This window comes from Scomber scombrus, chromosome 2 (assembly GCF_963691925.1).
Source record: "Scomber scombrus chromosome 2, fScoSco1.1, whole genome shotgun sequence".
NCBI classification, from domain to species: domain Eukaryota; kingdom Metazoa; phylum Chordata; class Actinopteri; order Scombriformes; family Scombridae; genus Scomber; species Scomber scombrus.
The window spans coordinates 16885027-16907128 of NC_084971.1; the positions used below are offsets into that span (position 1 = coordinate 16885027).

General features: G+C 42.0%; 1 protein-coding gene across 2 annotated transcripts in view; it reads left to right on the forward strand.

Moving 5' to 3' along the window:
* The first annotated feature begins 11461 nt into the window (after positions 1-11461).
* The window catches only part of rbfox2 (RNA binding fox-1 homolog 2), a 34176-nt gene continuing 23535 nt past the window's right edge, over positions 11462-22102 (forward strand). For both annotated transcript variants that reach the window (XM_062428706.1, XM_062428714.1), the window contains exons 1-2: positions 11462-12581; positions 19021-19071. In XM_062428706.1, coding sequence (XP_062284690.1) covers positions 12330-12581; positions 19021-19071 — 303 coding nt within the window. In that variant the 5' untranslated portion in view covers positions 11462-12329. The remainder of the gene's footprint in view (positions 12582-19020; positions 19072-22102) is intronic.

Sequence of the window (22102 nt, forward strand, 5' to 3'; positions counted from 1 at the left end):
TTTGCGCAGAGCAGCTTGTCGTGGACTTTGGGTGATGTCAGCACGCTGCCAAGGGCCTGGCCTTCACACTCTGAGGATGAGTATCAAAGAGACTTCACAAGTAAAAACTGCTTCAGGGATCATAATGCAGGAGAGCTTGATCATTATTTATTTACATGATTGATGTTTGATATCCTTTAGGTTTTCATGGAGTCCAGGGGAAGGTCTCGGGGCCATCTTTTGACTCCAGTCCACACCTCTCTCAGTGGCTGGCTATGAGGCCTGTGGTGCAGTGTGACCGTAATGTCATGATCTTCACTGCCTCCGGAGAAAGACTCACACAGCTGTTAGTGGACAGAGGTAAGTTAAACGGTGATATTTATGATGGTGACAGTGGTGTAATGGACTTCTACTGTTTGAATATAATTTGAATAACAGGCTCAGGTGGAATATGCAATGCAAATTAATTTTGTGGATCGACTAAATGATGAATCAACCATTTTTTCAACACTGCAATCTGCTTTTCATTATTTTCTTTTTACAGAGGGAGCCTCTCCCATCTCTCTGTCCCAGTTGCCTCCATACTGTGGTTACTCAGTGAGGACTTCATGGAGGGACCTTGAGATGATGGTGCCATATGATGCATGTTACATTACGCAGGAGGTACCAGCGGCAACTACACTATATTTCCACTTGTCCTCATTCTGTGTCCTTTTATTCATCACTCCCTCTTTTCTTTCTCTCTGTCAGAATGGCAGTTACGTGCTGCCCATGCTGTGGTTGGGCAACCCACTGAATCTCTCCTGCCCAATACAGATGTCCATTCTTGGCCCGTCTCTTCCCCACTCGGCCCCTTCAGTCTTCTGCTCCCCTTACGGCATGGCAGTGCAGATTGATGGGCAGGAGCAGGATATGCATATGCTAGGAATCATAGGTTTGTTAGCTTTTTTACTTCAATTGATGATAACGTGTGCATTGTTCTGTGTAGTTTGGTTTAAAAGAATCCATGTTTACAATATGAATTTTTTAAATTTCATATGAATTTAAAGGTTATTTAAAGGAAATTCCTCTGAAAGTCAACAACTAATACAACTCAACACACATGATTTAACTAAAATTGTCACAGAAGTGTGTCTTTATTTTCCCTCTGTTTAGTACTATTATACAATTCTTTCCAGGAAACTTGCCAGGAAATTACAGACTCATGTGTTACTGGTTTTATTTCCCATGAAGGTCTCCTGATCCTTTATTTGATTATTTGTTTGGCTAAAAGTAGTCCCATTTAAATGTACTAAGTAGAACATGAAGTGTCTGAATGTAACAAGAATTTCCAAATTCCCAGAAAAAAAAAAATACAGAGGACAAGACGTCAGTACAGGTTACATCAGAATTTAACCCTTTATTGACTGACTACAAAACAATGTGTGTCTGTTTTTCAGTGAATGGAGGCTGGGCTCCCTTTGTATCCGAAGAGTGTGCGTACCATGTCAACTCCCAACCTGAGAATCTGCTCTTCTTCATCTTCTTCAGGGCTCCTTGTGTCACTCGTGGAGTAAGTTGTCTAATTTTGAAGTTATTATTGTGGCAGACGACTGGCTTGTAACAGCGGTTTTATGTAAGACTTTGATTTTTTTCAGGATGGACTTCATCTCCAGCTCACACTAGATGAGCAGGAGTACATCCTCACCTGTCCAGTCAACTCTCAGGTTCCCTTTGTCGCAGATCCTGCACCCAATTCCCCTTCTCCTCCTCCTCCCCCTACTCAACCTCCGACCCAGGAGCAGCAACTTCCTGACCACCTCCATTATCCTTACCCTGGGCTCCAGTACCCCCAGCTTCCCCAAGTCTACCCTCCTGGCTCACAACCTGTTCGTACCCCTCTGCCCACTCCAGGTAGTCCTCCAGGGCTCCAGCCTCAGGAGTCCCTCCACCCCTCAGAGTCTGTCAAATTGCCCTCTTCTGCACAGAACCCAGAATACCCTTCTCCTCAAGCTACATCTGCTTCCAAATTACCTGCCGGTCCTTCTCAATATCCATCTGGTCTGTATTACCCCCTCTACTACCCTGCAATGATGCCAGCTCCTACCCTTGTCACTAAAAAGCCTACAACTACCTCTCCTCCAGCTACCCAGCCACCCGAACCTCAAACAAGTCTTTATTACCTTCAGTATTACTATCTTGCACCCACTGCAGCACCAGTGACCCCAGTACCCACTCCTTCCCCTCCCAACCCGCCTTCTCTTCTTCCATCTCCATCAAAACAACCTGTCGCATCATTTTATCCGCCCGATCCTTATAGGTGGTACTTAACATATGATCAAATGTTCTACTCAAATCCTGGTCTTGATATGTATTCTTCTTCCACTTTACATCCTCCTACTGCTCCACCTTCCCCTCCTCCAACTCCTACCACAACCACAACGATGGTTCCCAAACAACCCAGCTATCCCTCCAGCCAGTTTTTTTACCACGAAGGGCAGATTTATTTCATGCCGCCCACACCTGTTAAGGGGGCACCGCAATCCTCTCCTCATGAGCCTCAGCAACCAGCAGCTCAGCTTGCCACCTGCCCCCCTTACTTTCACCCCATTTGTAGCTACTACCCTTATCCCTATTATCCTTATTACCATCCTCTCTACCCATCACACTATACTAATGTGCCCCAGTATCCAAAGATTGAACCACCAGTGACAACAGAAAAGCCAGTCACCACCATGACTCACACCACCACCACCACGACTCCCACCACCACCACCACGACTCCCACCACCACTACTACAAGTTCTACAACACCTACCCCAACTCAGCCCGCTCCACAGCCACCTCATGTCCAGTGTTTCATGGATAAGATGGTGGTTTTCCTGCCTTTTGCTCACCAAGAATCCATCCAGGTCAGAGGTCAGTGAGTCTTTTGTGTAAAACATAGAGGCTGTTTGTGTTTGTGAGAAGTCTGGCTCTTCATCTCTTCTAAAGGAGCGAAGAAATCTTTTGTAGCCAAATAACTCTTTGGCAAGAACTATATTCTCTCTTAAAGAGATAAAAGTAACATCCAGGCACTTTATTTTACTTGTTTTTTCTTTTGGAGAAAAAATGTGTTAATTGCTGGAGGTGATGTTTCCATTCCTTCATATGTTTTTTTCAATTAGTTTCATGGATTACTTTAATATTTGGGGTGGTGCTAACAATTCTTTTCATTTCATCAGTTTTGTCTATAAAATTGGGAAAAATGTTGGGTATAATTTCTTTTTTGTCCGTCCACAGTCCAAAACCCATCCGTCATCTCACAAATTCTCACATTTATGAAGCTGTACTCATTGAATATCTGCCAGTTTTACTTTATCAAAATAATAAATTTTCTGCTTATTGACTTATGGTTGCAGCTGTATTTAATGTAAAAACATGGACATGCAAATCAGTAGTGATATGGGAGAAAATGTACAGACTAATAAGAATTAGGGCTGTGCTATATTTTCACTGATTTGTTTTTGATGTATCCAGGCATCTTAAAGTGCACACAAATGATCATGCTTGTCCTAGACTTGTTCTCATATGAACGTCCACAAGTTAGCACTAAGACTATTTCATCTTTTGCCCTCCTAAAATGAGAGTATTAAGTGTTACAGGTTGCACATTTCTAACAGTTTTTGTTTCTAATATCGGGGAGGGAGCTGCTATTGTGCCATTTTAGGACTGCCCAAAAATAACTGAATGTATGTTCCCATGTCTACTTTTTCAGACATCAAAGGGAACCAGATGAACATACAGGATGCCCCAAAGCACTGTGGGTATTCTGCCAGCAAAAGAAAAGATGGCAAAATCCGTTTGAGTTTTGAGTTACACTCACGCTGCCAATTGAGTGTGCAGGCAAGTATTGACTCCGATTTCATACTGAGCACACAACCTTTTGTATAATTGATCATTTGCTGAACCCATTAACTCTTGTATACACATTTTTCTCTGAAAGGGTAAAATGTACACCATTGCTGTTGTCTACATGACAGCAAACGGGAGAAAGGAGCATCAGTTTTCCTGTCCAGTTTCCATCTCGGGGCCCAGACAAGGTAGATTTTATGTTTAAACCTCTGAAAGGCTATTCAATTTGCTAAAGGGTGTTTACTCCTGGCCATTCAGAGTTATTTTAACTGTGCGGCTGACATTTGTCGCACTGTCCCTCAGAGTGCAACCTTCCCAGCGAACAGCGTCTCCCCTGCGGATCCAGCTCTGTATCCCAGCCACAATGCCTCTCCATAGGCTGCTGCTTCAGCAAGCACCCCCCTGCCTGCTACTACCCCATGGATGGTGAGCTGCAGTTTGTGTCCCCACTGGCGTTTTCACGCCACTTAGCTGAGTAGACTTGAGCTGTTTTGGGTACGGAAATGTAAGCGCTACAGCTGCTGGATGTGTGAAGAGGCATATTCAGGGCCAGCACAGCTTGATTCAAGCTGGCAGTGACACAGAATGTGAAAAGGGTATAAGATACCTTGGGTCTCATTATCAATTGCCTCCTGAGATTTCTGACCTTTTGTTCATCTGACCTTTACATGACTGTGCATGTGTGTGTTTGTGTCCTCCTCCTCCAGAGTGCACTCTTGACCGCCACTTTGTCTTCTCTGTGCCTGCCTCCCTCACTGAGCCTCCTCTTTCCCCGTCCCTGCTTGTTGCTGCTGGCAACTCCACCTGCAAACCTCAGAAAGTGACTTCTGACTCTGCCTTGTTTAAGATCCCGATGGATGGCTGTGGGGCACGCAGAATGGTGAGTTAATGAAAAAACACCTTTCACAGAACTCAGAACTGAGTATAAAATGGGACTGTTTGATCCAGTTAAGGGATTTCTGAATTTCTATCTTTTTCCAGCATACTTTGTGGTCAGTTAAATGAATTTACAACTGCCAGTATACCAAATTGTCTCATTTGCTGTTGTAACAGGAGGTGGGGAAAACGTTGATCTACATGGTGGAGATCATCAACATGGTTCAGGCCATCAGCCTCAACTATGGCACCATCACAAGAGATTCTCCTGTCAGGTCAGAGCAGGCTGATTTCTATTATTAGAACAACTGAGTACCAAGTAAGGCTGCCGGTTTTCATTAAGGTTGAACACTACAGCAGATGAATCAATTGTATTTATTGTTAAAGTTGGTTAGTTAAGACCGTGGTCCCAAAACACAAGCTTAATCTGAGAGGAGTTAAAAGATAGTTAAAAGGACAGAAAGCAGAAAATAAGGTTAATTTAGCCATAATAATAACAATGATAATGATGATGATGATGATGTAATCTCAGAAGGAATCCTAACCCTTTGGTTACAAAGTTGGCACCAGTATACATGAGTATACAGGCAGACAACTTTGGGTCTCATGCCAAAAAGGTTGGCTCAGTACTTACTTAAGCTTTTAAAGTTAAAGAAAGGCTAGAGAAGACCTGAGAACAAATTGGATGCAAGACGGGTCACTCACAAAACAGTGTGTAAAAGTAACAGGGAAATCAGTTTTTATTCTTGCTTAAAAATAAAACGCACAGATTCTCAGCCCTCCGTAGCATATGATTGCCCATCCCTCATTTATACCTTTTTTAGGAAATTCAATGACAAATGAATTGTTTATTTTAATGAAGCTGAACGAATTTGTAGTTGACAGTTCTTAACCCTCATTGTCAGGTTGCTGGTGGAGTGCAGATATGTGCCGAGTACTACCCTGGCTGTGAGCTACCTGGTTAAAACTCCGACCCTGGGACCTGTAGTCCAGACCCAGGGTATGTTTGGAGTCCAGCTCAGGATTGCCAAAGGTAGACAGTCTTCTTTTCAACACGAATGGCTGCTTTACACACCAAGGGAATTGTAATTTTGTGCCAGTCAAGGTGGCTGTTAATCTAATAACAAATTCACAGATCTGATATAAATCTAAAACCATAATGTACCATGTAAATGCTTCAAAAAATTTGAAATTTTGATCTGCTGTAGGAGAACTTATACTTAGTTTTGAGTGGGTGAAATGTGGTTTGAGGAAAAAAAAAGTCCTTCTGTTCCAACACACCTCCTCTAATCTCAGATGCCCAGTACAGCAGCTACCACCCTCAGTATCACCAGCCCCTGCAGATGCTGCTGGGGAAACCCCTCTACCTGGAAGTGCGGCTGCTCAACACCCCAGATCCCAATTTGGTGCTGCTAGTGCACTACTGTGTGGCCTACCCCCGCTCTGGAAAAGCTGTGTGGGTGCTGCTTTACAACGGGTATGTTTGAACATCTCTTGTGCATCAGGTTCAGTGAAACAGCGGGGCAGCCTGTGGAACAGAGATGTAAAGTCACTGCATACAAAATATCACATCTTGAAAGTGTTTTCCCACTGAGAAGCGATAACAGGGGAAGGGAAGGAAAGCATATTTTTCATACACATTGTTCTGTTATCTAGTTGGCTTACTAATATGGTGTCACTCCCTAGATGTCCCAACCCGTTGGACCCAGCCCCCCAGCAGGCTGTGCTGTCTGATCCTCAACCTCCCTCTCCTCAGGCTCAGACACGCCGCTTCACCATCAGCACCTTTCAGTTCCTTCCTGATGGTGAGTTAAAGGACACGGATGAAGAGGTAAGAATAAATGGAGACCTTATACTAGCATTCTTAGGTATCTTAGCATTAATGGCATCTTTAAGGTCATTCATATCCCAATAACAATACCTATACCAATGTAGCACATCTTTTTTTGGAGATTTGGTGACCAAAGACAGCCTGAGGCAGCCAGACAGTGTCAGAAATTGAAGACTATATTCTCACAATGTGCTTGCTGTTACGACTCATGTCTACAAACAAACCAATCAGAATATGACATGAAATAACAGAATACACTGGTAGAAATGAGATTTCATAAGCACAGATTGTATTTAATTAAGCAAAGCCCACAAAAACCAAAATGGTGGAGGTGTAACAAAAAAGAAGTTAGAGTGGCTTTGCTGCTTTTTCAAAATATATGAGCTGCACATGGCACAAGCTGATCATGTGCCTCTATTTAGATCATAGAGCTACAGTTCACCATGCATTCAGCACACAAGCTGACATGCCTCAAATTTATATCGTGCTGTCTGAAACAGATGGTGTCCAAGAATTTATTACAGTTGTCTCACACAATGTGGCATGCAATAAACCTACATCATTGTTGTTGCTGCAAAGTCTAAAGGCGTCTTTAGTGTGCAGATGGTGAACTAAAGTTGGGGCGCGGTATTCAAAGCCATGAATGGCATTTTTACATTTGGTAGTTTTGGGAGATTTGCTTATTTCTTTTCTGGTGGAGAGTTGGATGAAATGATCAATACCATTCTCATGTCTGCCTGTTGGATATGAAGCGACTGTCAGCAGCTGGTTTGCTCAGCTTAGCATAACAACAGTAAGTAGAAGAAAAAAAGCTAGCCTGGCTCTGTCTGAAGCTTAGCAGAAAACATTACCCCTAAAACTCTCTAACATGTTATATTCATAAAATCTGTTCAAAAACTGAAGTGTATAAATGACAATTTGTGGATTTACAGTGTGCTATGAGGTACTGGTATACCAATTTTCTTACCTTTTAGAAAGAGCCAGGCTAACTGTTTCCTCTGTTTCCAGTCTTTATGCTAAACTAAGCTGCTGTAAATGTAATAGGCCAATATAAGGGTGGTATCTAACTCTAGGCAAGAAAACAAGTTCATTTATATAGCGCCAAACCACAACAGAAGTTATCTCAGGGTACTTTTCATCAAGCAGGTCTAGATTGTACTTTTTAATTTAGAGACCCAACAGTCCCCCTTGAGCAAGCACTTGGCAACAGCAGCAAGGAAATACCCCCCTTAACAGGAAAAAAACCTCAAGCAGAACCAGGCTCTAGGTGGGCAGCCATCTGCCTTGACCAGTTGGGTTGAGAGAGAAAGCAAATAGCAGATTTCCCAAAATGTCAAATTACTGCTTTAAGTGTGCTTTCCATACAGTTTGTGTTGTAGCAACAATAAAAACACTTAAAACTGTGAATCAGTAAACTCCTTTATAGTTGCAGTTGACATTTATTTATACCCAATGTCTAACTGTGCAAGGAGTAAATGTAAATGATATGGCTGTTCCCTCAGTGTACACAGTTTATCTCTTTGACTCAGTAATGCAAAAAGAACACAGCTGTATTTCTAAATCTCTAAATCAGCATTTGTTATGAGAAAATGTCGAGAGGCCATTTTGTAATCTGCAAATTCTGGCCAAATCTCAATTGCCAGCAGCTGTTTGTCATAGCACGCTGCACATGGTCGAAACACAACTGCACATCTAATCCTGCACTACTTTCCTCTCTTTCAGATCTACTTCATGTGTTCAACTGAAATCTGCTCACCACGTGATGGCCCGTGTGTCGAGGGATGCTTCGGTCAATGACGGTGAGGAAAATGAGCGTATTCTGTCCTCATATCACCCACCCCACCCTTTTGAACTCTGGAAGATCATGTGAAAAACACCCGTGAATGAATCCCATTACAACACTCCTGGCTGGAAACTGCATGAGAGCCAATAGTGGCTGCAGCTCTGTATAACAGAAGGACAATGATTTAGTAATGAGGAGAGTTTTGAATTATTTATCAAGACTGATCCATTTCCTGTTTTTCAGTTACGACGTGAAAGACACTCCAAGTGGGTAAAGATGATGATCTGGTGAGCTGTGCTAACAGTGTGTTGAGCTCCCATAAAAACACATTTGAGTTATGCATTCTATCTTAACCATATCTTTTGTGTTTCTTCTCTTTCGCAGCTCTCAGAGATCACTTCTTAAACCACCAATAAAAAAGCTCTCAAAGGACACTGAGGGTGTGTGTGTGTTTCTGTTGCCAAACTTGCAGCCACGAGGCTTTACAGCAGGAAGTAGCAGTCCATTAAAAACCTGGACTCTGCATTGTTTACATGAACAGTTGGGCCTTGTGGGCTGAGCACAATGGACTGCTTTGTTGCCCGTTATGTGGATCGTAGGTTTATAGTCATTAAAAAAATGAACTATAGATATCTGAGCAAAAACTAAATATTTCCATCCAAGCTTGACCTTGCAGCAATGGCCGGTTTAACCTGCTTTTGGACTCTGGGGCAAAAATAAGCTGCTGGACCCCCATTAACCTGCTGTTTCTCCCCCTCGCTGTTGAGCAGTGGTTCCTAACCCTAACCCTAAAGAGGTTTGAACATAAATATGAGGGTCATAGGATGATTTATAAAGGAATAAAAATACATATGCTACAAAATTACTGCTTTGTTCTGGTGAAATACTTTTAAGATCCTTAAAATTCCTAAAATTAAACAATCCTAGAAGGGAAAATAATAGTTTGAACTGCTCATGCGTCACGTCCACAGTACAGCTATGAGATACAGGTTTCAGTAGATTTAATCGAACAATTCCTGTGAGGGGGAGTCACAAGTAGACATGTCTTCATTTTAAGGTATTTAAAAAGGTTGAGAACTGCTGGTGAACGCTATTCCTATGCTGGAATATTACATGATCTCTGGGTTTCTGTGTGGTGATCTGATGAAACCAAATTCATTTAGGAATTCTCAACATGTAAGCACAGTATCAGATGAAATGACACAGGGACCCACTTCAAGATACGACTTGAAGATCAGGTTATGAAGCAAGAACCACTGTAAAGACTCCTAATATGTCAAGTGATATTATTCTATGGTAGTGCAGATTCCCTCTTTCCCAAAAGCAATTACTGGTTCAATTAATCAAAGTAGCACTAACAAGTGAATCTGCATGGGGCTTTTGGGGGCTCAGGACAATTTCTCACTTTTCCCTGTTTGTAAAAAAAGCCTTGCATACAGAAACTTTAAAGTGTTTTCATAGTGCACATCTCTGAACATTTTATTCAAAACAAAAATCAGCACAGTTAACAATGTTAATACAACAGGGTTGGGTTAAGAGACTAAGTTAAAACAATGAGAGAAAATGTTGCTTATTTGCAGTCTTGATGAGCGGTAGACAAGAAGATTGATACCATTCTCATTTGTCCGATATTTATGAAGCTACAGCCAGCATTATCTTAGCTTAGCTTAGCATAAAGACAGGAAACAAGGGGAGATGGCTTGCCTCTTTCTAAACATGAAACCCTCTACTAGTCCCTCTAAAGCTCAATGATACACTACATCATGTGTGGGACTATCTTGTTGCCAGGCAACTAGTCGCCACTTTGAGTACTGCTTCTAGCCAAGAAATAGTCCTGCATGTAACCACCTGTAAAACTATAATTTGTTGTTATTTTACACTTAGATGTTTGTATGGATTAGACAAATATGACATAATGTAGTAAATAGTAATTAATGAGCTTTAGAAGTCTTGGTCGTGGGATTTTTGTCACTTTTGCACATAGCCAGCTTATCCCTGTCTCCAGTATTAGCACTAAGGTAACCTAACTGTCTACTGGCTGTAGCTTCATATTAACCATACACAGGAATGTGGTATTGATCTTCCCATCTAAAGCTTGGCAAGTAGCTTTACTATGAAACTAGAAGGGACCGGTTTAGGCTAGAAATGTGATATGTGGCATAAGTTCAGGCTATACATTTGTCCCAATAAACATTAAACAAATAGCACATTGAAAAAAATATAGGTTTTAAGCTTACATTTGAAAATCTCAACATTTTTTTCAAATTAACAGTCAGAGCTGACTCCAAAGGAGAGGATCTTTCTCCACCTGGAAAGTTTTTTTTTTTTTTTTTTTTTTAATTAAATCTAATATCAGTTAATAACCAGCATCAAGAGGGTAAAGGACAACATAAGACTGCAGATTCGGGGCTAACCAATTAATTTAAACCCTTAGTCAGAGGAAGGGTTTTTAAATCAGCCCTTTATTGTAATTTGCTACAGCAAATTAGCGTTTAAAGTGTTTGCTTCACACGGTAGCCTTTGACCACTGGGTGTCATCCAAGCAATAAAAATGCCAGAGGAACATACTCCATACTGCATGACTCACAGCTGGGCTTGTGTGAAGACCTTGGCCCTTGGTGTGGTTGGTTGTGTAATGAGATAGGAATGATCTTTTTAAAGAGTTGGACTTCACGATGAGCCCACCCTATCCCATACTGGCATGTGACCGCAATAAAGCCACTGAGACAGAGAGCAAAAACTTAGCTTTGTTCAAAATGTGAACAAATTGCGCACAACGTAAACGCAAACAAGACTGGAGACTCGATTCCCGGCATTAGGGGGCGGGGGGTATACAGCATGAACATGGCAGTCTTTCTGGGCCATAAGACCCTCACCCACCCCTCCTCACCCTCACACACCTCCCTCCAGTAAAATGTATGGAAGCACTGCGGCACACTGCGTGTATTTGCAGGCTGCATGGCCGCCTGGCTCAGCGTTCAAGGGAGAGCGGAAGATAGGAGGAGGGGAATGACTACACCAAGAGAGTAGGAGGAGGAGGAGGTGGAGGAAGAGGAGGAGGAGGAGGGAAGGACAATTTCCTTTCTGTAACACACACGCTACAAGAACACACCGGGAGAGAAAAAAAACGGAGAGAGGAAAGAAAATAATAGAAGAGAGGGAGAAGGAAACACCGCAGCCCCTCCGTTGGTTGGTTGTGGGGATTTTTTTGGAGGGGGGGCAGAGGCAGAAATCGCCTTTTTTTCTTCTAACGCAGACTTGCGGACTAACATGGGGGGAAGAGAGAGCTCCTGACGAGGATTGACTTTCAGTGAACCTCTGCTCTGTGGTACAAGTCTGCTCATAGACAGGGAGGGAAAAAAAGGCGACGGGGGAAGACATGTTGAGGGGCTTTTCGTCTTGAGGTTGCGGTAGGATGTTGATGTTGTGCTCTTAAAAACAGACGGCTCTCGTTGGAGGATTTAAAAAAAGAAAAGAGGCCAAATGGAAATTGGGCGGTAGGCTATGCTCAGGAGCCATATCGGTGTTTATTTAATTGGTTTGTTATGATCTGAAATTACGTAGGCCTCTCAGGCAGCCCCGCAGTAAATAAATACTCGGTCAGCAAACAGGGGCTACATAGCTGGAAATTAACTATTCATATTTAAAGGGGACATTTTTGACTTTGATCCGCTGTTTTTCTTTTTTTTCTCCAGCAAGTGTTTAAGAGTTGATTGTGTTTTTAAAGCCAAAGTCGGTGTTTAGATTAAATTGCAAAACCGTGGATCCAAAACATTTTCAGCCTGCATCAACTCTTTAGGGGGGGGGGGTCATACAAAGGCCCGGTAGAAACCATAGTGAAAGCTACATCATCATCATCATCATTATAAGACTGTTTTAACTGCACAGGGAGCATTTCCACAGGCTGGCTCCAAGCACAAAGGTGCACAAGACTAGTGTTTACCTCCAGTTCATAGCTTAAGGCAGGAGACAAAAGAAGATTTTTAAATGTTAATGTCGACCGACGTTGCATCCATCATGCTGCCTGTGTCCCGGGGTCTCATGGACCGGGATAGAGAGTTGGACACCATGGCCGGGGTGCACGCCAACGCGGGCGGCGCTCCTGCAGCTGTCCGGGGAATGAAGCGCGGAGACCCGGAACCCGACGGACAGACAGCAGCGGCTCTGGTCGACTCGGCCGGGGCTGAGTGCAAGCGTCCCCGGATCGACGGCTCAGGGGGGCTCGGCGAGGTTGGCCAGGTAAGGGAGGAGTACTCTTTGTGCAAATACAGGAATGTAAACACGATTTCTCTATCCAAACACACATGCATAACACAGAGGTCTCTGTATTTGATACTTGATTGCATTCATATACTTTAAAGATGTGCTGTTGTGCTTGCATTTGCAGTCTAGTTTCACTAAATTTAATGCACATCTGCAGCAAAAAATTGGGACCACAAATGGGCCCAGTCCATTCCCAACACTGGAGGAAATACCTCCACACCTCACAGCTGTAAATGACTCTAAATGGTGTTAATTCATCTGTAAGAAGGGATTTCAAAAGTCGTCTTTGTAAGACTGTAATCCACGGTGTTCACTGGGCTGTTACATTACAGCTGCTACACCGCAGCTCAGGCTGTTTCTGCGGGTTTTAGGCAGACATTGCAATTGCCCAATTTGTATTAACTAAATCCATGGTGCTCACTGGGTTGAGACATTGCAGCTCAGACTTCCTGTTGCTTCAAAACTCCAAGGAGCATCTTCTGTTTTTGTGAATATCCATATACCCAGACAGAGTCCCAGCAGCAGGGGGTGGAGAATGTAAACAAACTTGACCTTTGTTATGCAAAAAAATCCTCTGCCATGAGGTGTAATGGTGTGGACAGTGTTTTGTTTAGAATGGAAGTTGATGTAGGTTAAATGTTTGCTTGTGTTGTCTTTTGAAGGGGAAGGAAGGGGGTATTTGAGGTCATCAAAGACCTCCAATTTACGAGTGTGTGTGTGTGTGTGGGGGGGGGGGGGGTTAATCAACCCAAACCTAATCAATCTAATTACCTTGATTCAAAGAGTCCTGCTTTTATCAACATTATTGCTACAGTGTCTGGCCTCTCCTTCTATGCTTAGGTCAGCAAATGTGATTGATTCTTGCGACCTATTTTCCTTCAATGTCAGCAAAATCAGTTTTTGTTGTTGTTGTTTTTTCTCTCTCTCAGTGATTCCAAAAACAGTCAAATAGCTCTTTAATAGGGCATCACAGGAGGGCAGGAGGATGCTCTGGACATCATTATGGTATATTATGTAGGCTGGAGAGCTCCACTGGAAGATGGAAAGCTATTTGTCTGCCACTGAAAGCGCCAGTAATGGAGGTGAAGTGGCCTGTTTGCTCCTGTTTGGAAAACTAAATGGCTGGCTTTACATCGTCATGCTGTCCATGAGTGCTGACAGGCAGGCTTAGGAATGTAATGCACTTAAAAACAGATGTGAGTGGAAGAGTGTGTATGTGTGGGAGAGAGAAGCACAGATCAATAGCTTCAGCCCCTAAAATGTATTGAACGTGAGCCGGCTGGACAGTCCGGAAATGAGAGTAGGAGAAAGACCCCTCCTACCCCCCTCTTCTCCTCCTCCTCCTCTTTGCAACCCCTGTTTCCTTCAGTTGGTGCAGGAACAGATTTGCCCTATCACTAGCAGTAAAGAGGCTTTGTTTCCAGATAATGGGATCACATCTCATACTGGAGGGGGCATTATAACCACACTGATCCCTGAGATCCTTATCTAAAAGAGGGGGGGTTAAACAGCACACTTGCACATACAAACAGAGGCACGATGAAGATTATAATTCATGATTTGTGGCCTTGCTTCACACTCAAAAACCCTCCCCCTGCAATCCCAGCGTGTGTCTAAAACACACAGTGACGTATTTTTATTCCCCTAACCTGGTGACACCATTAATATTCCAGAAGCAAATTGGGTTGAGTGACGTTCAATTTTCCTACTTTTAAATCAGAGCACTTGGCTTTCCAAGAAATGGCCATAAAAATGCACACAAGCACTTCTGTGAAGCTAATCTTCAGAGGAAAGTAAAAGGGTGGAAAAAATTACAGCAAACCGTACCCTGGCTCCTGTAAAGCGCTCTGGTTTCTGACTCCCCTTCCTCCCTTCTTTCCACCCTTGATATTTGTTTTAAAAAAGGACATTTACTGCAGGTCATCATGGCAGGAGTTGAACTCTGACCTATAAATGAAGGCAGCACAATGGGGTGTGGTTGTGGTAAAGATCGTTCCCATTTGCCCATTGACACTGCTGTTTTTCTCATTAGTCAGTAGGGTATGATGTCATTGCATTGCGGGGGTGGCAGTGCTCTGTCAAGTCAGATCTTCCAAGTTTTAGTAGAGCAGTAATGCATATACAAATCAGTGCAGCATGCGGTACGTGACTAAATGCTCAGCTAACACAGGCAAATAACACTAGTGGAGGGAAAACGCTGAGTGCATTCAGCAGTGTGAGTTTACTTCTCTGCTGCTGTTCATAGACATTAGCTGCTGACCTCCTGGCGCTGGCACTGTGCTCATCCAATAGTATGGATTTTAAATGAATATTAATCTGTCTCCCCCTCCTAAAAAGGCCATCAACTGGTGTGCTTCTAAAAAATCAAGACAAAACAGGATTATCAGTCTATTTTGCATTCCAGTGCAGCACTGAGGAAGTCCTGCATTTTTCAGTATGACAGGGGATTCATAAAAACACCCAGTGTCTCCGACAGAATTCCGAGTCAGAATTTGGGAAATGTTGAGAGGAGGTTGTCTGCTTCAATATCCATCCAGCATGCTGCTGAGCAGCCCATGTTTTGTTGTCACTCTGCGTAGGAACTGGAGCTCTCTCTAACCTAATAAGGTCTTGCCTGGGGTGACAGCACTGAGGACAAATGACTTGACTAGGACATTAATGTAGGTGGATCACCCCTCTGTACTTTCATCTCAGCCCCGGCACTGAAATGGAATGAAAACGTCAGCAAGAAGAATGTACTGTTGCTGTGAGTTGAGAATATTTATTTAGTTTTTGGGCCCCTGTTTTTCTCTGATAAATCGGCAGCAGAGGTCTATTGACTGAATTATGAGAGAGGCTGGCATGTTTTAGGCTCTGCTCTCTAGTTATGTACTTAGTGTATTTATCCTCACTAATTGATTGCCGTTAAGTCGTTAGTTAATCTTACTTTTTTTTTTAGTGTTGACAATGTAAAACTTCCATCCTTGTTTGTGTATTGTCAAAAATCTTAGATATGGTGGTGTATACAGTGTTAGTATACTACGTGTATATGTTAGCTGATGTCATGTGAAATTAATAGTAATTAAAGATCATCAAAGCAAATTATTAGAGCAGAAATGATAAATACCCAGAGCGCCCTGGTAGCTGAATGCTGACTGCGCATGCCACATGTGGTAACATCCCTGGTTCGTTTCCAGCCAGGGACCCTTGTTACATGTCATACCCACCTCTCTGACCTTGTTTCCTATCTGCCTCTTCACTAATAACTATCAAATAAAGCAGATAATTAGCCAATCAGCAGAATATTTATTAGCACCATTTTTGATAACTTATTAAATGTATACAACATTTTTCAAGCTAAATTTCCAAAAAATGGTGGTTATTGCTTCTCAGATGTGAAAACCTGCTGCTTTTCTATATCAAGCATAAAAAGTGATTGTGGTTCTAATTTTTTTTTACATTTCTTACAGTAAACCATTCATTGATTTATCAAGAGAATAATCCATACGGAGATTCATTGATAATAGATGTAATCATTGGTTGCTGCCCTAGACATAATTCACATAGAAGTGCTTGAGATAATGTAGAAATATGATAATTATCATTGTGTTATCTGTGCCCTGTACTCTCTTTGTGTATGGTTCAACTATATAACTGCCTCTTTGATAAACAATTCTTCCCTAATCAAATTGAATGCTAAAAAGTCAAAAATCCCACAATTTTATACCATAAATGGGCATCAGTGTTGGTCCCAACAGTCCAGTATCGGGCTCTAGTTTCAGTGTAGTGATGCTGGGTAATCATAATAAACAATTATGTTGTACTGGAAATGATCATAAACGAATATTTGTCCAATCAGATTTAAAATATCTGGGGAGAATTTTGTACTTTTATTATAATCAGTTTGCTTATGTTGCGTGAGATTTGCCACTGCTATATGATTATCTTGATGCCAGAGCTGTCGAGCCAGCTTCCAAAATTCACTGCAGCTTCGTCCAACATCCCCTTGCAAAAGCATGTGTAGGTTTACTGTGGAAAGTCAGAAGGATGTGAAGTATATTGGGGGAAAATAAACTTCAAATCGTCTGGCCAACTGTTTGGAGGCTTAGCACATAAGTGCTCTGTGGATGAAATGGATTCACATCCTCTCGAGTGTATGGAGTGCCCTGCTTTGCAGTAAGGTAGGATGACTCTCGGAGCAGTGAAATGCAGCTCCTCTACTCCAACGAAGAAGAGCAGTGGTCCCAAGGCACGATAGGAATAGACACACGAGTCTTGTGACCAAATTAGACACCACACATTCACAAAACAATCACACCTACCACCACCTGTAGTTTTTGGAGAATAGTAACAAGTTTCATGTGTATATTGGATGAGTGTAGCTCTGTGAAACGATGGTGTGAAGGAGAAACTTAGAGGTAACTGAGCTTCTTCTCATCTCTTGCTTCTTTTCAGAGTTTTATATTCCACCTCCTTCAGGGCCGGTCCTGTTCCCTGCCCCCCCTCGAGCTCATCTCTCCTCCCCCTCCTCCCCTCTGCGCCATCTGTTGACTTCAAGTCATCTTGTTACTTTCTCCTGATTGCTCACCCGGTCTTCCCCTGCAGTTTCTTCTCTTGTTTTAGAAACCCCCATCCCCAAAACCACCTCCACCCCTTGACAGCAATCAGCTATGCCTCATTTGTCACCAACAACAACAACAGCAATAAAGCCAAAAAAAGGTCAAACCATGATTAACTATCACTGCGTTACGTCTAAAATCTCTTTGTTTCTCATGTACTGTGCATGTGACTGTGGTCTTGACAGTGATATGCACTCATCTTAGGCAGCCTCCACACAGCCCTCCCTCTCTCATTCCACCCAGTTCCTTAAGGAAATTAAGCACATGACTCTGCTCAAGTATGAGTCATTGTCTTTGCTCCCTCCATCTCTTTTTCGTCTCTATTTCCCGTTGTATTTCCAGCTCTCCCTCAGTCTCTCTGCTCATATTGATTCCAGATGTTTCCAGGTGTGTGTGTGTGTGTGTGTGTGTGTGTGTGTGTGTGTGTGTGTGTGTGTGTGTGTGTGTGTGTGTGTGTGTGTGTGTGTGTGTGTGTGTGTGTGTGTGTGTGTGTGTGTGTGTGTGTGTGTGTGTGTGTGTGTGTGTTTTAATAACACCTCCCTTTCCCATGTCGCTTTGACACAGTGTACTACCCCATAAATCTTTTTGTCTCTTCTGTTTTCTGCTTTTGTCTTGCTCCTCCTCTGCTCCATACCTTCAGTGCATTGGGTTTAGTTTGGCCTCACTGAAAAATAAGGTTTATACTTTATTCATGTTATTCAAGCCTCTAAGAGGTGATTCATTATTTAGAGCTTCTACCTCCCAAAGCCAGTTCACTAAGTACATTTTTGGCTCTGAGACTGATGCGCATAAACTGCATTTTTCAATCACGAAAACTCTTCCTTTACCTCACACCACCCGACCAAACCTCTTGCATTTGGAACCCTGTGTTGAGTTTTTTTGTGAAACGGCCCCATGGGTTTTAGAGTTAGATGGCTACAGTATTAATCAGGCGAACTCAAGCTGTGAAGCGCACAGAGCAAAGTGTTCCCCCCAGGGACAGAGCAGACGAGGGACATTGGTTCCAGATGAAAGGAAGATCAGGGGAGGAAGGACAGAGAAAGGAAGGAGGAGCTGAGTTGTTTTCTAATCTAGTGATATGAAGCCACAGACAGGCAAATCGGTTTTCCCCCTTCAAAGCGTGTTGTAATTGCTGTGAAAAGCTCCTTTTTAATGGAATACATTAGCATAAAAGCCAGAACAATGTGTTATGAGTACGAATAAAGTGAGTTGCAAACTATTTCAGGGAGCGGGAACGTAATTTCTGTTTAATATTTGGCTCCGAACAAAACGATTTTTTCCTCTCTCCACATCTAGTTACACTGTAATTACTCAGCAGATGTTTGATCTATCTGTCTGTGCTTTACACAGTCAGAACATTTAAAGGAATGTGGTGGAGATTGCATCAGGGCTCATGATGCCGTCTCACACCATTGGGCTTCATGCTCACTGACACTTGTGACCTATTTATGATTTAAGAGCCGTGGTGACACTCGTTCTTTCTGCCTGTCTTTCTTCTCCCGCTCGCATGATCTCACTCGCCCCCGTTATCGCGTCTTTACAAGCAGACAAAAGATCCGCTGGGTGGAAAACTCTGGAGGAGACTGACTTGTGAACTGGCAGGAGTGTGTCACCGGTGGAGTTAATTTGATTAGGAGTCTCTTACATCACAGAAATATCAAGAGGCAGCACTAAAAAAAATTAAGGGTGGTGGTTTGAAGTGAATAAATAAACGACTGAAATCAAGTTTGAGCTGCATTCCTGTGTAATAAAACAACATCAAGTATTTTTGCTTTACAAATTACTGACCATGTTACATCTGCTCTACTCTCTTTCAGAACAACGACCCTTTGACCCTTGGTTACCATGGATACCCCTCTCATAGTCAGGTAAGGGAACAGTTGCATCTCAAACACATGCAAAAAATAGGGCTGTAATGTTAGAAAAAATTCATGGTTCGGTTTTGGTACAGCAGAAAAAACAAGGTAGAAAATAACATTTTGGTCTCTTTTTCTGAAAAAATGTAAACATCCAACTACTATTACTGAATCAGATTAGTTGTGCTGCAGTGGAAAAGGAAAACAACCTTTCTGTTTCCTGCAGGGAGTCAGGACACCTGCTGACAGCTGTTTTCTGCTGATTTACGGTCTGTATATGACTGTATATAAAGTAGTTGAAACCAGCTCCACCTCCAGCAGCTACAAAATAAAATGATGCTTCAGTATTAATAATCTAATGTCATATATAATATCAGTCAGAGGTTCCATACCACTACTTACTTACTGCATTACTTTCACTACATTTTTCTCTCTCAGAAAAGGATCCTGCAATGCGCTGTCTGACCCAACAAAAATCAAATGAGTTTATCATTGTTCTGAACAGCTTCATTCAAAGGTGAAGTGAAAAGCTGACCGTCACAGAAAGGGGAGAGGGGAGACACAGTATCATTTCAATATTGAGATAATGGAGCATATTTTAATAATAGTGTCGGTCAGTGTAATGGGTTTCTCGTTTGTCATTCTGATGGCAGTGACACTACAGGCTACTTCAGCTAAACTGGTTAGCATACATCCATGAGCATGCTACAGCTAATAAATGCGCTGACAGAATGTTCCAGGTGGAACTTGTGCTCTAGAAATATTGTTCCGCACATCAGAGTAAGTGGATTATTTAACTATTTTGACAGTAATTGTTTGGGTCATACCAAACAGAGAAAAGTCACGTACTGAATTGAACATCCTGTGCCAACAGTTCAGGATGAATACATGCACTGTTACACCCCTAGCAAAAAAGGCATATTTTATAATATCCCCCGTCCTAATATTTGTTTACTACCTGGGTGCAGAATTCATATAGCATTAATAAGACTCAGTGAAGTGCTCTAAACCACAAGGTGGGGGTGTAGATTATAATAAATCAGTTGTGTAGAAGAAGACACTCTTCCATTCTTACCCTCCACCTACTTTCCTTTCTATTCTCAACAATCAACAAAATAATTAATCACCTCTGAGGCTTTGAAATAATTTATTCTAGCACTACTAACCACACAGATAATTCCACTTTTTCTTAATAAATAAATACACACCCATATTAAAAAAAAGACCCAACTGTATTGCATATTTTATGTTTGTGTGGAAAGCGGCAATCTATTTACTCGTGTTTGTATTAGCTAGCTGATTGTGTTATTACACTGTTCAGTTTATGTGGTTAATCCTTAGATCATCCTCCATTCATCCACTCATCCTCTCATGCTTTGCCCGTAATCCCCTCATCCCTCGCTCCCTGCGATGCCCAACAACCTCTGGCTGCTTATCTGCACTTCATCTGTCTTAAGTCTTGAACTCTCTTATTTGCTTCAATGTGAGAGATTTCTTTCCCAGGCTGTCTGTTGTACTGCTGAGCGGATATTGCAGACGCCTGGAAGCCAATTAGCCAGTTTTCATTTCACTTCAGAGTCGTAAGATGATACAGCTTTGAACCGTTTCCTTCCTAATGACGATGTTCATAGAATAATCATAAAGGCTAAAGTGTTACCATACTCAAGCAGTCTCTTGTTGGGATATAGGAGTCAGTCAAGGATTTACTTGAGGGACTCGGAAGTGTGAACTGGCCTCTGACCAAGAAAAAAGGCAGAGAGGAAGAAAACAATGCCGTGCAGCAGAGGCTCCCACAACACGGAGGTGCTAAACTGTCAGCAGCAGTGTGAGAATGATATGATCAAAGGCTCCTGAAAGGAAGAGCCTGGAGAGCAGCAGAAGCTGTATGCGTGAAGACAGACATGCCCTTTGCTGGCTTTTTGGGCTTTAAAACCTAATTTCCGATTACATTAATGCTCTGTTATAGCTTTATTTCAAAATGATAGGATCCTTATGTGCACAAGAGCTACAGTGCTTGTGAAAAATTAGACACATGGTGCGTAATGGGCAAGTTGAAAAATTAAATGATATGAAGAGAGAAAAGTGTTATCAGATTGCATCACTGATAGATTTGATAGTGTATTTTGCCATTAAAGCTCTTGTTGTCTGTCAGCACCTAAGCATTTAAAAATAACAAGATGTTGAGTTGTGACTTTTCTATTTGCTTACATGCTGTATGTGAAGCTGTAAGCAGTTGAAAATTAAGACAATTAAGACTGACAATTCTATGATCAGTGTGGGGTTTTCAATTTTTTCTTTCCTCTTTTGCTACAGACGAGAAGAGGAAAAAATAAATGAAACACATTTTTATTGCCTGATCTGACATGGGAATTTTTTTTGGTTTATTAAAATGATTGTGCGCATTAGAAAAGCTAATTAAGGTGTATAATAATAATCATCTACACAAATCTAGAACCTGTATTAATAAAGGTGCAGTTGCAGTAATGATATTATTGCAATTCAGACCTGAGCCATGTTTAGAGTTGCGCATTTAGACGATTGATCAATCAGATTATCGGAAATTGCCAATAATCTGGATAAATTGTTTTGTGTTTTTCATGAGAAAAAATACCAAAATGATCTGCTTCCAGCTTGAAATGTGAACATTTTCTGGTTTTCTCGGGCAGTGATCAACATTTTTCACCATTTTCAGATATTTTATATACCCATTAATTGAAAAATAATCAACAGAATAATCTATAATGAAAATAATCATCAGTTGCAACCCTCGCCATGTTGAAAGTGCTGCAGAAACATCGCCAGGTTCAATATAGCGTGATTGCAGTCGTGACTTTTACAGAAAAGGGACTTGGGTGTGTGTTTAAACATTAAGCCGGCATGTAAAATTGCCAGCACATTAACTTTAGGCGGTGCATGTCTGAAAAGGTCTATAGCGTGAAAGAGAGATAGAAGGAAAGTCTTCACTTCCTCTCCCAGTGGTGCCAGCAGCCCCAGTTAACTCACCTACATGGAGAAAGAGAACAGAAGTAGAGAGAGAGAGAGA